The 15,914-nt window shown below is 46.1% G+C and overlaps 2 protein-coding genes across 2 annotated transcripts in view; one reads left to right on the top strand and one right to left on the bottom strand.

Moving 5' to 3' along the window:
* Window positions 1–14,942, bottom strand: part of HSPH1 (heat shock protein family H (Hsp110) member 1) — a 55,148-nt gene extending 40,206 nt beyond the window's left edge. The window contains exon 1 of the mRNA XM_045567325.1: window positions 14,925–14,942. The gene's annotated coding sequence lies outside the window, so the exon portion shown is untranslated. The remainder of the gene's footprint in view (window positions 1–14,924) is intronic.
* Window positions 14,737–15,914, top strand: part of B3GLCT (beta 3-glucosyltransferase) — a 92,232-nt gene continuing 91,054 nt past the window's right edge. Inside the window, exon 1 of the mRNA XM_045567326.1 lies at window positions 14,737–14,935. Coding sequence (XP_045423282.1) covers window positions 14,872–14,935 — 64 coding nt within the window. The 5' untranslated portion in view covers window positions 14,737–14,871. The remainder of the gene's footprint in view (window positions 14,936–15,914) is intronic.

Raw genomic sequence — 15,914 nt, 5'->3', positions numbered from 1 at the left:
CATTTAAGCCCCTCAAGGCCTTTATGAATGTCTCCTAGATGTGGCTCCAGAGGCCGCTAAGGTGGATCAGGACAAGACATCAATTGTTATACTCAGGGTCACACTCTACAGTAGGCTGAGAGGTCAGCAATAAGCTGTTTGAATCCCCGACTAAGTTTGCCTGCCAGGTTTATACAGAGAGCATGAGTTATGAACCCAGCTCAAATAATACAATGCTGGCATATAAAATAACCCAAACTTTGCATCAACATACAACATTTTTACTGTAGGGACCCTTTCGTTTTTTCCCACAGAAAAGTTAAAGTTGAAGAGACACACAAATAAATGACGTACTTTTCTCATTTTCCCCTGTTCTACGCAGTCTGGACAGAGTCTCAGGTGCCCGGTGGATGCTGGATTGTTCATTCAATTGCCCAGCATGAGCTACCTGCCACTTGAGTTGCTGCACCTCCATCACCAACTTCTGTGCAGTCACTGGGCAGGTCAATTGTAACTTGGTTCTCCTCCTTCCAGGCACGTCGTGGGATAAGGCTTTCTCTTTAAACGTGTGGCTGACCATGTGACCTACTTTGGGCAACAGAATGTGACTAGAGGTACCGTGTGTTGCCTCTTGGTGAAACTCCTAAGACAGTGTGCAGCTTACCATGTTCTCTCCCCTTGCCGTGGGTCTACCGTGTTGCTGACGGTGGAGGTGGAGGCCTGTGTCTCTGAGAAGCTGAGCCTCCTGCCAGCCTGAGACGGACTTGCACTGTGAGCGAAAACAAGCTGTTTCTCGTTGAAAGGGTTATTCGACAATGAAGCATAACCTAACCCAAAACACTTCCACAGTTGCATTTCTAGGTCTCTTTTGTGCCTCCCATTTCTAAAGTTCTTGGGGGTCAACATAGAAGATAAGAATGTAGCAGCATGTGTTAAATTGTAATACTTTTTATCCATATTGAGTGTCCTGCTTGTGGCAACCTTTACTATGAAAGGAGGTAACACCCTCTCCCTGTTCAACTCATGTTTGGCCATGCAACTTACTTTGGCCAATGCAATGTGAGCAAAATGATGCGTGGTTTGCTGTGATTTTCCCACTCTGCCACACCTACTGCTAATTCCCGGGAAGAGCCAGCTTGGCACCCTGGGTCCTAAGGTCAAGATGATATGAGCAGAGCTGCACTTGGCCCTTGATAGTCATTTAGTGTAAGAGAGAAACAAATCCTTGTTATATAAGCCTCTGAGAGTATTGGGGTCACTTGTCACTGTAGCATAGCAGAGCCTAATCTGACAGATACACAATACTACCTCAAACCCACACAATTTAGAAAACTCCAGCAAATCGCAGACCTGAATCCTGCCATTCCTGCTGAAGAGGACTCTTCAGACCTTCTCCTCATTTTAGCCACCCCCCCCAAAAAGGATGGAATGTTTTAACCCATATTTGTCCTTCCATTCATTCCATTTTTATTTCTCCTTAAAAGATGTGTTAGGTCCACTCATTCCATTTTGTTCATGCTTTCATAGGAGGGCCTGCTGGTCTGACTGATTACATTCAAGACCTTTCCTAACCTGAACTTTGCTACTTGTTTTAAAGGTCAGGACTGACAGGAGAAATGTCCTTTTTGACTTCCTGCCTCCACAGAGCCTTGCTGCCGAGGGTGTACGTCATTCCTGTCTACTCGATTGCCTGGGCAGGTGGACTTGCTCTGCTTGGCAGACCCAGCCAAATTAGCTTCGGAAGGAAGGAGGAGGAAGCAACAGACTTCACTCCAGCATCCTGGAGTCCAGCAGTGGGGTTATTGAGGCCTGCCCTGTTGTTGTTCAAGCAATACTTTGGCTACTGTTCCTTGGGCGTATGACAGGAATAAACCCCAGAGGGAAGAACGAATGAGTGGTCTGATTACCCCACACCCCACCTCCTTTAACAGCAGACACAGTCTATGTGTATCAATTTCCTTCTCTCTAGGTCTCCCACACAGAAGCGGCATTCCAAATAGCCTATGTATATCTTCATCCATATTATTGTCACCAAATAGCCCTTAGCAGAAATTTAATGTCATCCTGAGGCAGAAGTAAACAGAGAACAAAATAAAGAATAAGTGCTCAGTCAAGACCCTTTATAGGTCTATTTCAAATTGCTCTTTTTTCAAATTAAAAAAAGGCTATGTTTGGGGGATTAACTGGAGGAATGCAGGAAAACGAAGCTGTAGACTACCACACAGAGTCTACTCACACTCTCCCAGCCACCACCCCACCAGGCAGATGCACGCTGAGCATGGGGACATGGCTGTCCTCACCAAACTCACATGCCTGACGATTAGCACATCAATCCATCATTGCCTATGTAGCTCTGCCATCAGCAGTATAATTTAAACAACTAGAGAGAGCACTGTGGAGGACCACAACACAAAGTATTTTTTAAAGATCCTATTTTCTGCAAGTATTTCACAGTCAGATAATTCTCATAAGAAAAAGCACTGAGCCTTGAATGCCCCAACTGAATAGAATTTTCAGAAATGGGAATTGTGACTATTTAAAGTATATTCCTATTGTTTCTCAATCTCTCTCTTTCTGTCTCTCTTTCTCTGATTCAAGACCTGCTTGAATAATTGGGCTTTTGGCTTTTTGGGGGAAAGACTTTCACATTTGCAAATTAATGACCCAATCCTAGCTGAGATGGTAATGTTCAAAGACTTCATTTAATAAACAAACCCAGAACTGGATTTTTTAAATAGCCTGAGACCCTGGATTGGATTGTCATTCATTTATGCCCTAAGGCATCAATCCGTGACTGACAGAAGAGAAAAACCTAACTAAGCACAAGTGTCGGGACAGTGCAAACAAAGGAAAGTAAATTCACTTGACTTTTAAACTGCAGTTATTCAGATAAGTCAGTCAAAACACCAACTTCTGCAATCTAGCATTACTGAGGAAATTATGGGAACTTGAAACTGTTTAAAAAAATCCCTATTTTTAAAGTTATTAATATATAAGTTAGTTCAACAGGTATTTATAAACACCTGCTATGTGTCTGGCTCTGTGTGGCTACAATGGCAAATTAGACAGGGTATAGAAACAGAATTATAATAGAATGTGAGAGGTGCTACGAATATGATAGAAATACGTACAAAGAGTGTGCACCCTGGGCTGGGGTGGGTGTGGGGACAAGACAATCTATTGAGATATGAGAAGAAAAAATATTAGAGCTTGTCTTTATTTTTCATCTCATACTTTCATTTTTTATCTTTGTGTATTTTTAGATATAAATAATCGGTATTATGTGCGGTAGCTGCACACGTATAATTTATAACTAGATATAGGTAGATATTGTGCATAGCCAACTGCTAGGGACTGCTACATTGTTTAGCACTGCCCAAGGAGGACAGAACAGGGATACTGCAATTTGATCTGAGATGTGGAGGACTCAAGGTGACTTCCCTGAATAAACAATATTTGATCTGAATCTTACAGGGAGCCTGTGATTTTGCCAGGCAGAAAAATGGGGGGACCATTTTAGTCCGAAAGAAAACAGTGGAGTGTTTTCTCACATGGGTGAAAGAATTTAGCACTTATATAAAATATAGTGTGGCCCAAGGGAGTCCTGCATCCACGGGCAGGGAGGAGACATGTGAGGGAAGAGAGAGGAAGAGCTCATGGCAGAAAGGTTGAGACCAGAGCATGAAGAATTCACGATGCCAAGTTCATGAATCTGTTTTTACCCCACATGGTGAAGGACAGGAGGGAGGAAAGAGAAGGATGCAGTGGTCTCCTGGATAATTAGACCTTTCCATCGTCCCACTGGACAAATCTGTGGGATTTCTTCTTAGTTATGATGCTAAGAGTGGGTCTCCTTTTTTGGAGGAAGAAGGAATAATAATAAAAAAACAAACCCAAAACAAAAAACCCTGCCTCCCTTAGCATATAAAATGTAGCCCTGAGCAAGAGAAGCCCCTCATATTTTAAACAACTGGACCATAATGAGTCCTCTTGCAGTCCATAACCAAACCCATAATGTTGGTTCGCACAATATGGATCTTAGACCTATGGTTAGATAAGCGTTATCTTTGGACTCACTCTTTTTTCTACTCCTAGTAATATTTTATTCTTGTTACTAAAATCACAAATAACCAAATCATGAAAGCAAATGCCCTCTTGAACAATCTGCAGTACTTGACACTGTGGACAACCTCTTTGTACTAGTCATGGCTCTTGGTTGAAAGCAACAGAAATAACTCTGGCTGGCTGATTTAAGGAGGGAAGGAAGAGAAGGACATTAGGCAGCTCACATAATCTGTGGGTGGCAGTGGACATGGTGGATGGACAGGTAACCAAGCTTGGAGGCTCGGAAGCCAAGACTAAGTCCCCAAATCATGCTGGAGATGACGCCAGGGAAACTGCTGCCAGCCCTGGATGCTTACAATGTGGCTGACACCAAGACTGGGTGCACCTGCTGCTGCTGCCACCATTCACCAGAGTGCACCCTGCAGCATCCCTAGCTTCTTGCTCAGAGCCTGGGCATGAGTGCTGACGGGCAGAGTCCAGGTTTTGCCCCTGCTTCCTAGCCACAGGGGAGGCTATGGAAGTCATCAGGCCTTGCCTAAAAAGACGAGGAATTCCCCAAACATAGCAAAGGGGCTCAGATGCTGGAGAGTCAAAAAGAAAGCTAAATGTCCACTTCCTGTCTCTTTCTGAAACACTCCTGTATTGTTTCCATGATGCTGCCTAGTCTGGTTCCCTCCTGCCTCTCTGACTGCTTTGCCACTAGTTCTCTTCCTTATCAGGAGAGCCCTTGTGGTACCACAGAAAGACATTCAGTCTTTGTCCCTGGTTCCTGGCACAGAGCTCCTAAAATCCTTGTACTTTCCTGAGTGATATGGGTGGTACAAGCCTCTTCTGTTCTAATGAGGCAGCTCTTGGTGAGATCCCAGACAGCTTCAGGATGGGGCTGGTTGCCAGAAAGACCAAGCTTTGATTAGTAGCTTGGAACTTTCAGCTCCACACCCACAACATTTGGGGAGAGGAGAGGGCCTGAAGATTGAGTTAACCACCAATGGCCAGTTATTTAATCAATCATGTCTCTGTAGTGAAACCTCTAAAAAAAAAAAAAATCCTAAGCTATGGGGTTTGAAAAGCTTCCAAGTTGGCCAACACATCCATGTGCTGGCAGGGTGGCACACCCCAACTTCACAGGGACAGAGGCTCCTGTGCTCCTAGGCACCACTTCATCTGGCTGTGCGTATGTTTTATAGCATCCTTTACAATAAACCAGTGAACATTAAGTAACGTGCCTGCCTGAGTTCTGTGAACCATTCTTGCAGATTATCAAGCCTGAGAAGGAGGCCGTGAGAACCCAGAATTTACAGCCCATCAGTCAGAAGTGCAGATGCCCCTGGACTTGCGATTGGCATCTGAAGTGAGGGCAGCCTTGTGGGACTGAGCCCTTTAACTCGTGAGATCTGATACTAACTCTGGGTAGGAAGTGTCAGAATTGAATTGAATCCTTGGGCATCCAATACTTGTTGGTGTTAGAGAGTTGGAGAAGCGGTGTTGGAAAAGACACCAAGTTTGATGTCAGGAGGAAAAAACCTAACAGCTCCTAAGATGGTGTCCCCAACTTGGTGTTCTGCCAACTGCCAATTTGATGAGTGTCAGTCTCTCAACACAACGGTCCCTACAGACTACAGAGAAAGTCCAGCTTTGTAAGATTGCCATTCAAGGCCTCAACAGTCCTGCCTCAACTTCCTTACTTGTTCAAGCATTAGCTAATCTGAGATTTACTTCAAACATTTAAGCAAACTAAGGGTTGTTATCTCAAGGGGATAACAGAAGGAACAATATGTTGATTCCAGTCATTCAAAGGTCCTTCAAATTCTGCACCTGTCATGTTTCTCCACGTGATCTCTTCTCTGCTGATACCACCACCCTACTTCAGTTTCTCCCTGTTCTCAGTTGGCCCCCTAAGGTCCTTCATGAAGCATGGCAGCTTCCCTGAGCAGACACAACGTGCATCTCAAGATCTAGGGTCTCCTTCTTTCTTCTCTTTTATCTTACATCCCTCCCAAAGTAGATATCAACGTACAAGGCAGAGAACTGCAAACAAGACTTGCCTACTCTTGAGAACCAATGAACATGACACTTTAATTTAAGCAAGATAGTTCCAACATCCGCTTGACTTAATGCTAGTAATATGCTATTTCTACAAATTATATTTTTCATTTGTGTAAGACAGTTATGCTACAGCTATTTTATTGTTATTGCAGTTGGGAAATTATGATGAAAATACATTTTTAGAAAAAAAGACATAAAGCATGTTTTGGCTCTAGCTTCTTCAATTAAAATAAATGATGTCTGTATCTCCTTTTTTTTTTTTTTTTTTTTTGCCTTGAGACAGAGTCTCCCTCTGTTGCCTGAGCTAGAGTGCTGTGGTGTCAGCCTAGCTCACAGCAACCTCAAACTCCTGGGCTCAAGGGATCCTACTGCCTGAGCATCCCTAGTAGCTGGGACTACAGGTGTGCACCACCATGCACGGCTAGTTTTTTCTATATATTTTTAGTTGTCCAGCTAATTTCTTTCTATTTATTTTAGTAGAGATGGGGGTCTCGCTCTTGCTCAGGCTGGTCTCAAACTTCTGAGCTCAAACGATCCTCCCTCCTTGGCTTCCCAGAGTGCTAAGATTAGAGGCATGAGCCACCGCGCCCAGCCTGTATCTCTAAGCCTAACTGTCCCCTAGTTGATGAATGAGAAGTCCTCAGGGTCCTGTGGCCTCCTTTCCTGTGGGCCTGGTCAGCTGTCCCTTCCCTCCCTGGGCTTGCTGCTGTCCTCCCCAGACAGCTTTCCTGTCTTCCTGTCCTAGCAATACTTTTCCTGACACGATTAATTGTGGCCACACTAGTCTGCTGGCCATGTCATCTTCATTTTCCTCCCTCTTCCATTTCTACCAGTTTGGATTCTTCCCTCATTTCATGACCCCTATTCAAATCCCACCTCCTCCCTGAAACCACACTCCACCACCCAAGCCAGAGTTTTCTTTCTCCCAAGAACACTCAAAAACACTAAATTTATCTGGATTTCTTCTCTAACTGCCTTGTATAGTAATTATTTGTAATTAGTAAATAGGAAAGAACTGCACAAAAGTATGATGACATTGTTTGTAGTTTTATCTTTTCAAATATAGTATTTTATGAGTTCCTGAAGGGCAGAGGTTGAATTCTCAACCTTGTTTCGTGTCCTGGCGTCTAGTATAGCATCTTTTCTGAGCAGAAGATGAGGTGTTTTAGGTTGGGAGCACAGGGGAAGCACAAGATGATCGGCAGTGCAGTGTTCAGCAGTCCCCAGCTGTCCTCCGTCCTCCCCTTCCCATCCCTCAATGAGCCATGAGCAGAAGTCACTTGTGGCACTTTCACCGGATGCATCTGATTGCTGGTGCCTGGCCTTCAGCTTGCTCCTCCCCTGCTACCATGACTGTGGAGGATGTGAGCTGAGACAGAGCCAGCTTAGGTCACTAACAATGGGGAACAGCTGGCCTGGAGGGTCACTCCGGCCAGCCGCAGACTTGGCATGACTAAGAAAGCCTTTGTTATGTTAAGCCACTGAAATTTTTGGGTTGTTTGTTACCATGACATAAATTTGCCATTGAACTGATACTTATTATTTTAAATCTCTAATGATTGGGGGTTTAATTAGGTAACTTTGAGCCAAAGTGGGCAACTTGGAAATCTGGCACCTCGAATACAACAGATTACCCAGCACAGTGGGTAAGAGGAAGTGTCTGGAGCCAGATTCACCAGGGTTTTAGTACTGGCTCCCATAATTTACAAATTATGTGTCCTGAGCTGGCAGTTCTCAAACTTTTTGGTTTCAGGACCCTTTTACACTGAAAAATTATTGAAGACTCACAAGAGCTTTTGTTTATGTGGATTATATCTATGAACAATTACTGTATTAGAAATAAAACTGAGAAATGTAAACATATTTATTAGTTCATTTTAAATTACCATAATAAACCCATCACATGTTAATATGCTGTATTTTTATGAAAAATATATTTTCTAAATGAAAAAAGTTAGTAAGAAGAGTATCATTGTTTTATATATTTAAAAATCTCTTTCATGTCCGGTTTGATAGAAGACAGGTGGAGGCTCATACCTGCTTTTCTATTTTAACTATTGGGATATGTTGTTTTGGATGAAGTAAATGAAGAAAATCCAGCCTCAGATATACAGTTGAAAAAGGGAGTTAAGAATATTTTAACAAAATTTTCATATAATTGTGGTCATTCTTTGACACTGTACTAAAACTTGAGAGAATTGGGAGTTTCTTAAAAGTTAGTTGCAACTGGAATCTGAAACCACACTAGACTTCATACAATTAATTAAAATCCATTGGTCTATCTTGTTATATTAAAATCCATTTCCATTGAGTAGAAATTTGACCCATGCATGATTTTGTATCATCATACCTAAGTCATTTGGAAAATGTTGTTTCATGAAAGCATGCAAACCTTCCAAATGCTGATGCATTTCATTACACAATATTTAGAAAGTCACGTTTGTTAATACCACTGTTGATCTCTTTTAAGGATTGCAAAGCTGTTAAGCTCATGACAGCAGGTACAAGTTTTCCAACATTCTCAGTTCACATGAAATCTCAAATTTTATCATTGGCAACAAACTGCATCAGTTGTTTTCCTTGAAGTAACAGGCTCACATTATTTTGGAGAAAATGTTTGCCCAGTCCCTAAGCCTGAAAAACTGTAGATTGTCAGGTTTTCTATAAATTAAACAGGTGTTTCCTGACAAAAGGAGCTAGCTCAGCTTGCAACTCAATCCACAAGTCCTTTTTCATGAGACAGCATCATCCTTTGATATGCATAAGTACTTTTATGCATGCCCCTCAATTTGTCACACAAAATATCAAAAAGATGTGTAACTCAGGGGTGTAATTGAATAAACTTAGTAGTTTTTATTGCTTCATCAAGGACCCTCTTCAGTGAACTTGGCTTGTGCCGTTTTCCCACTGTACGTACGGTTTGGTGCCACACCCTTGGTTAGTGCTATGGTGGTAGCACTTTTCTCCATGATTACTTTTGCACCATTGGTGGAAATTCCACACACAGAAAAGAAGTAAGCAATGTTTTAGCATTGCTATAAAAATAGTTTTGACCTTGCAAACCTGGACAGCCTGAAAGAGTCTCTCAAGGACCCTTAAGAAAACTGCGGTCCTTAGGCATGCTACTTAACCTCCCCAAAGTAGGAATGACAGTTAAGCTGTTTGGAGAATTAAATGAATTATTCACCATGAAATAACGCATGTAAAGCACTTAGTGTAGTGCCTGGTATACAAGAAGTGTTCAGTAAATGTTGGCTATCGCTATTAATCTATGGATATTGTGAGGGCACTGCTATCATTTATATTAGTAGTAATGATAATAATCTTTCAATTTTCTCCATAAACTGATTCCTCTGGCAGATCGCTGCATTAGTTAGTGGCCTCATCTGTCCCCTCTGCAGCCTCTCTCTTCGCTCCAGCCAGTACTGACTCACTCCCAAGTGCAGTTGCTCTGGCTCGGTCACGTCTTCCCAGTGATCCCTTCCCTTCCATTCCTGCTGGTGCCACCCCCTGTAGGAAACACGATTCCATCAAAGATAGTTTTGGCTGTTGGTAGTTGACCTGCTTGAGATTCAGTTCACTAATCTGTAAAGTGGGAATAATAATAATCCTTTCCTTTTTGTTGAGGGTTAACTGGAATAATTTATTTGAAAGTAACTAACAGAATGCCTAGCTTATAGCCTGTGTTCATTACGTGTTGGTTTCCCTCCCTTCCTCTTTTCTCACATTTTTTTAAACCAACCATTTCACTTCTCCTTCCCCTCTCTAATCCATCCAGACCATTACCAATGAATCTTCTCACAGCCTCGCTCGTTCATTAAACGAGTACCCAACACACAGGAACGGGGTGTTCGTCATGTGAACTCATCACATATTGAAATAGCCCCCATTTCTGTGATGGGGTAGCTGAGTTAGGACAAGAGATCGGCCTTACGAGCTACAGTCTTTTTTTTTTTTTTTTTTTTTTTTTTTTTTGAGACAGAGTCTCACTTGTTGCCCGGGCTAGAGTGAGTGCCGTGGCGTCAGCCTAGCTCACAGCAACCTCAAACTCCTGGGCTTAAGCGATCCTCCTGCCTCAGCCTCCCGAGTGGCTGGGACTACAGGCATGCACCACCATGCCCGGCTAATTTTTTGCGTATATATATTTTTAGTTGTCCAGATAATTTCTTTCTATTTTTAGTAGAGACGGGGTCTCGCTCTTGCTGAGGCTGGTCTCAAACACCCGACCTCGAGCGATCCACCCGCCTCGGCCTCCCAGAGTGCTAGGATTACAGGCGTGAGCCACCGCGCCCGGCCAGAGCTACAGTCTTGAATCGGGGTTTTGGTCATCGCCTGCTGAGACAGCCTTCCCTCTCTCCACTGCCTTTACCGCCAGGCTCCAGGGAAGGTCCATCTCCTTAGCACGGCACCAAAGACCCTCCTGATGTGGCCCTGACCAGCTTCCCTTCGGGGTTCCCTTTGTGCTGGACAATCTGAACTCCTCTGTCTCTGAACTCTCCCAGCTCCTGGCTTCCACGACAGTGTCCGCCTGACCCTCTGTTTGGAATGTCCTCCCCTTCTCTCCCACAGCCTACCTGCCACTGCGCAGTCTCTGGGAGGCCGCCTGCAGCCCCGCGGATGGAAGTGCTCTCCTTCTCCCTGCCAGTCTAACTTCCTTCCTACGTTTCTTAGGGGACATAAGTGTTCTAGGCAGGCTTGTGTTTATTTCTGCATGTCTTGGTTCTCTTAACTAATCTCCCCTGGGAAAATGCACTTTCCTCCCAACCTCAGTAGATCATAGGAGGGCCTCACATGTGCACTTGCTCTGTGACATGTTTGTCCATGGATACATAAAAAAAGATATTTGTTGTTGTTGTTGTTTGTTTGTTTTTGAGACAGAGTCTCACTCTGTTGCTTGGGCTGGAGTGCAGTGGCATCATCATAGCTCACTACAACCTCAAACTCCTGGGCTCAAGCGATCCTCCTGCCTCAGCCTCCCCAGCAGCTGGGACACAGGTGTGCGCCACCACGCCCAGCTAATTTTTCTATTTTTTGTAGAGATGAGGTCTTGCTGCGTTACTCAGGCTGGTCTTGAACTCCTGGCCTTAAGCAATCCTCCTGCCTTGGCCTTCCAAAGTGCTAGGATTGCAGGCGTGAGCCACCACACCCGGCCTGAAGAAAGTTTTAACTCATTATGTTGAGTTTATTAACCAGGATCTTGGTGTGACAGAATAGGTTTTTGCCTATAATTTTTTAATAACTTTGGAAGCAAAGTGAGACGAGCTCCTTGAGGGCACTGGAGAGAGCACTTTATGTCATCATTGTATTCTTCTGAGCACCTGTGGGGGCGGGGGGCCCGGCCCTCCATCTACTCTGAGTGACGACAGTTTTCGCTGTCTCCTTTCCTGCTGTCTTACTCTTCTCTCATGGGGGATAAAGAGTCTCTTGCTTCCCTAAAGATTAAAGCATCAGGTGAAGCGACACGTGGCTCTCCTGGGTGGGCACTGATTCTGGGGGTGTGGGGATGGATAGCAGATGGTGAAAGTATGATACCGTAGGTCTGATGTCATGATGACCTTATGTCCTGGAGACCCAGGTTTAAACATTCTATTCCATGGTCAGACCCCAGGCCTGAATCTAGGTTTGGGAACTAATCCCTAAGAATGCTCATAATGTATAAAGCTACTTCTCTGTGTGGGAAGAGGGTGGTCCTCCTGAAACGTGTCCACTGCTCATCTGCTTTAGGCCTGAAACTGCGTGAGAGGGCCGGGAGAGGCTGGGCAGAGCTAGAATCTGTCCCTTGGTCTTTGCTGGTATAGGAACAGGGTACCCAGGGCCCCTCCCAAGGCAGGGAAGAGAGGTAGCAGGCTGGGGGGAGCTGAGTGAGAAGCCTGGGCCACCTTGTTTCCCCTCCCTAACCAGCCACACTGCTTTGGGCTGATTTGCTGTGTGTGTGTGTGTGTGTATGTGTGTGTATGTGTGTTGTGCCTCTCCTCCTCTCCTCAACCCAGGAACCTGCTATTTCTCCTTTAAGACCCTGAACTACAGTTACTTCTTTTCTGACTGATTCCAATGGCCCTGTTAGATTCTGCTTCCCCCCGACGTGTTCCCACCTGCCTGTGCTACAGCGCTTATCACATGATGGTACAATTAGTTAGGAACATCTTTGTCTTCCTACCTGGACTGTAAGTCCTTGGGTGCAGGGCCATGTTTTACGCTTTTTAAAAATAACTTTTCCAGAGCCAAGCAAAGGGCACATCAGCTAGAAGGAGTTTCCCATCAGGTGAATGAATGAACGCGGGGTTGGGGGGGGTGTTCCAGCCTTTTAGGCCAAAAGTATCATTGTTATAAAATCAGAGATCATCTGTTTGGAACTTGTTCATTAGATTATTTGCCTGTCTATAGTTTTCTGAGTATGTCTTTATGTTCTTTTAGTATTTAGAAAATTCTTTAAAAAATTACCAGCCTGTTTTAATCAGGTTGAAACAAAGTCCCCCCAAAAAAGAGGTGGCTTCTAGCTTTCCCCCTGCCTCTCAACAAGGAAAGTTCCAGGTGCCAGAATGGGGGTCACAGCTGGGATTAAGGTGAGTGAACCCCAAGAAGGTAGAGCTATGGCCTGCTCTTTTTCTCATCACAATCTTAGAGTTCATGAGATTTATTTTTTTTCTACTGAATGTTGTCCCCTTACACTTGGTGTTACAGGCAAGCATTGCCTTTCCAGGTATCTTTTAGTGTCCTTAGTGGGAGTGCGTTTGCTCTAGGAAACGCTCTCAACTTCCGATTGGGAGAGAGAACTCCCAGGAAGTCCATTTATCATATGACTAGAGGAAGTGAAAGGCAATCCTTTTTAAAATGTGAGTTATGGAGCTTTGTAATGTGCCGTTTATCTATGTCAACTGTGGAAAGAAGAATGCCAGGGCAAGTTTATTACTAAAACTGTGTGCTCTCCATTGTGTTTAGGGCTCAAATTTCCACACCTCATTCTGGAACATAGTTAAATTCTAACATAATGAATTTTGATGAAAACATTGATTAAACACCAATCATTGCTTAATTATTAGTTTTCTTAAACACACCTTGGTGAAATGTTTAATATCTAACATATGCAAGGAATATTTTCTTAGAAGAAAGCTAAACAGCTTTGGAAATTAGAAACAATCTAGAACTCTCAACTAGGCAGGTAAGTTTTAAAATTTTCCCAAGAAGGATAAAAGTGATCAATGCAGTTGACCATAAATTTGAAAAGCTTGACTAGAAAAAAAATGAAATGGAAGGATTTCTACATTTCTTTTTCCTCCCATCAAAATGGTATTGACATGAGATGACAAACCTTAGGTGAATGGAACAAAATGGCACTATTTGCATTTACACTAAATGGGTAACACATGAAATATTTAGTTCTCAGTTTTAAGAAGTCAACATAAACCACAGAGAGAAAAGCCATTGTCTCCAGACTTTATTATAAAAAATATTGCAGCACTTACTGCATGAACAAACGGCAATCCTGTCCTAATGCATTAGAAGCAAAGCCTCCCCAAAGGTATTCAAGTTTATAGGGCTCAAGCCAACAAACATTTAGCCAGCACCCACTTCTCTATCTCCCCACATCCTACTTGTACTCCTGGGGCATGGTAATGGTCCCTATTAAATGTTTAACATGTAGGTGAATGTTGCATGTCCATGTGGAAGACACTGGCATTCCTAGGGTACTAAGCAGAATTGTAGGCACATAGTAGGCATCCAAAAATTTGACTAAATATGAATGAAAACATGGACACTGCCTTCAGGTCACAGTCCAGGCCAGGAAGGAGCACTTCGTTGGAGACAGAAATGAGTCAAGGCTTGGGGGAGGCACAAGGGAGTACAGAACCATCAGGGGTTTCTAGTTCTTCATCTGTAATTGTGTCCCTTTCAGTCCACCAAGGTATAACCGGGCCAGTCCCCTGTCGGCACCACTACTCTGCCTGGCTGGGGAGGCTGCCCCTGGACAGTCCTGTGGGGACAGGTGGGACCGTCCTGACGAAACTTCCCCATGTGTCTGTATTTCAACTGAATTAATTTTTATCACACATTTTGAATAAAATTGCACCCTCCCTCTTCCACTATGGTAAACACTTAAAATTACATTTATGGAAAATTACATTTACACAAACTTCTATTAAAAGCCAAATTCCAGGCCTAGGCTGTTGGCCAAATTTCATTTAAAGGGGATACTAAGTAAATTAGCTGAGCTGATTAAAAACACCTTCATCAAAGTAGAACATTGGTGCCAACAATATTGAGTTGAATTATTGATTTTTTTTTTTTTTTTTACAGCAGATGGTACATTAGTGGGGAGGAAAAGTGATCACGCTCCCTTTACTTTGGGGGGAATAAGAGTGAACGACTGACCTGCGGCTGGAGATCCAGCAAGGGGGGCACGGAGTAAAGTGAGAGGCACGAAGGGAGAGGATGGGGCCCTGGGGAGGGGTGGAGACTGCTGGCCGGAGGGAGCAAAGGCCAGACGCCCGGAAGGGGGGCGCTGTCCCGGCGGAGCAGCGGCCACCTCCACTCGCGCCCGTCGGGCCGGACCCCAGCCCCGGCCGCGAGCCCGGCAGGCGCTGGAAGCGCGCACAGGGGCGCTCCCGCTCGCGGCCGCCAGAGGGCGCGGCCGGAGATGGCGCGGCGGAGCCCGCGGGGGAGGGGGAGCCGCGGAGAAGGGTCAGCCGCGGCGGCAGGGCGGCGGCGGCAGCGGCGCAGCTCCGCTCCCCGCGCGTCTCCCGTCCCCGCGCCCAGGTGGGGCGCGCACCCTCCGCCGCCGGGATGCGGCCGGCCGCCGGGCGCGGAAGCCGCCCGGCGCTGCTCGCGCTCCTCACCTGCTCCCTGGGTAAGTAGCGGGCGGCCGGGCGCGAACGGGCGCGGCGTGGGCTTCGTGGGCGCAGCCGCCGGCATCCGCGTCGGAGCGGGGAAGGAGGCGCCGGGCGGCCCAGCCCTCCGCCGGCGCCCGTGTCCCGCCGTCCGGTCCCCGCCGCGCCGCGCCGGCAGCAGCGCCCTCTCGCGGCGCCCAGGTGGGACCGGGCGCCGGGACCCGGGGCGCGCCCGCCGGCCCCTCTCGGTCTCGGGGTCCCCACCCGGCCGCAGACTCGATCTCGCCTCCTTCCGCCGGGGCCCGGGCCGGGCGGGGCGGCGGAGCGCGAGGGCGCGGCGCCCGCCCCCACAGGAAGCGCGGAGCGACTGTGCAACTGCGAGAAACTTTGAGAGAGGACGGCGGTCCCGCCCCCCTGCCTTCCGCCCGCGTCCCGCCGGCCTGCGCGGGCCGCCCGGCCCGGCCACCGGCCCCGGCCCGCTGCGCCCGCTCCTCCTGCCCGGCCGGGGGCGAGCCTGCGCGGGGCCTTCCGGACACGCCCGGCCCCCGAGGGTCAGCGGCCAGCTTGGCACCAGCCCTTCCCGGATGCCGACCCGGGCGCCCGCGGGGCCTCCGTGTGCGCGGGCGTGGCGCGGGCGACGCCTGGGGACTCTTTCTCAAGTCCTGGGTCTTCGTTGGGGACAGCAGGACACGTCTGGGAACAGTGCTTGCGGGGCCCCTGCTGCCTTAGTGCCCATTCCTGTTTTCCCTCCGTTCTCCTCACCAGAACATTTCCCCCTTTATCATAAAACGATGTGGTAACAGTTAAGAAAAAAAAATCCTTGTAATTGACTTTCATGATGAGATTTGTTCAAGTTTGAATGCTTGGGCGAAAAATTATTCCTTTTTCAGACTATTGTGTTGTTCTCAAACCCAGACTGACTTGTGTTTCCAGTCTGTGAAAAGGCAGTAATTTCAGATTTTTAGAAATGGCAGAATGGTGCGATTTAGGAAAAGACGT

This window comes from Lemur catta, chromosome 13, assembly GCF_020740605.2.
Source record: "Lemur catta isolate mLemCat1 chromosome 13, mLemCat1.pri, whole genome shotgun sequence".
Classification (NCBI taxonomy): domain Eukaryota; kingdom Metazoa; phylum Chordata; class Mammalia; order Primates; family Lemuridae; genus Lemur; species Lemur catta.
Note: the sequence above shows the minus strand (reverse complement) of the source record. Positions and strands in the feature narration are given on the sequence as shown.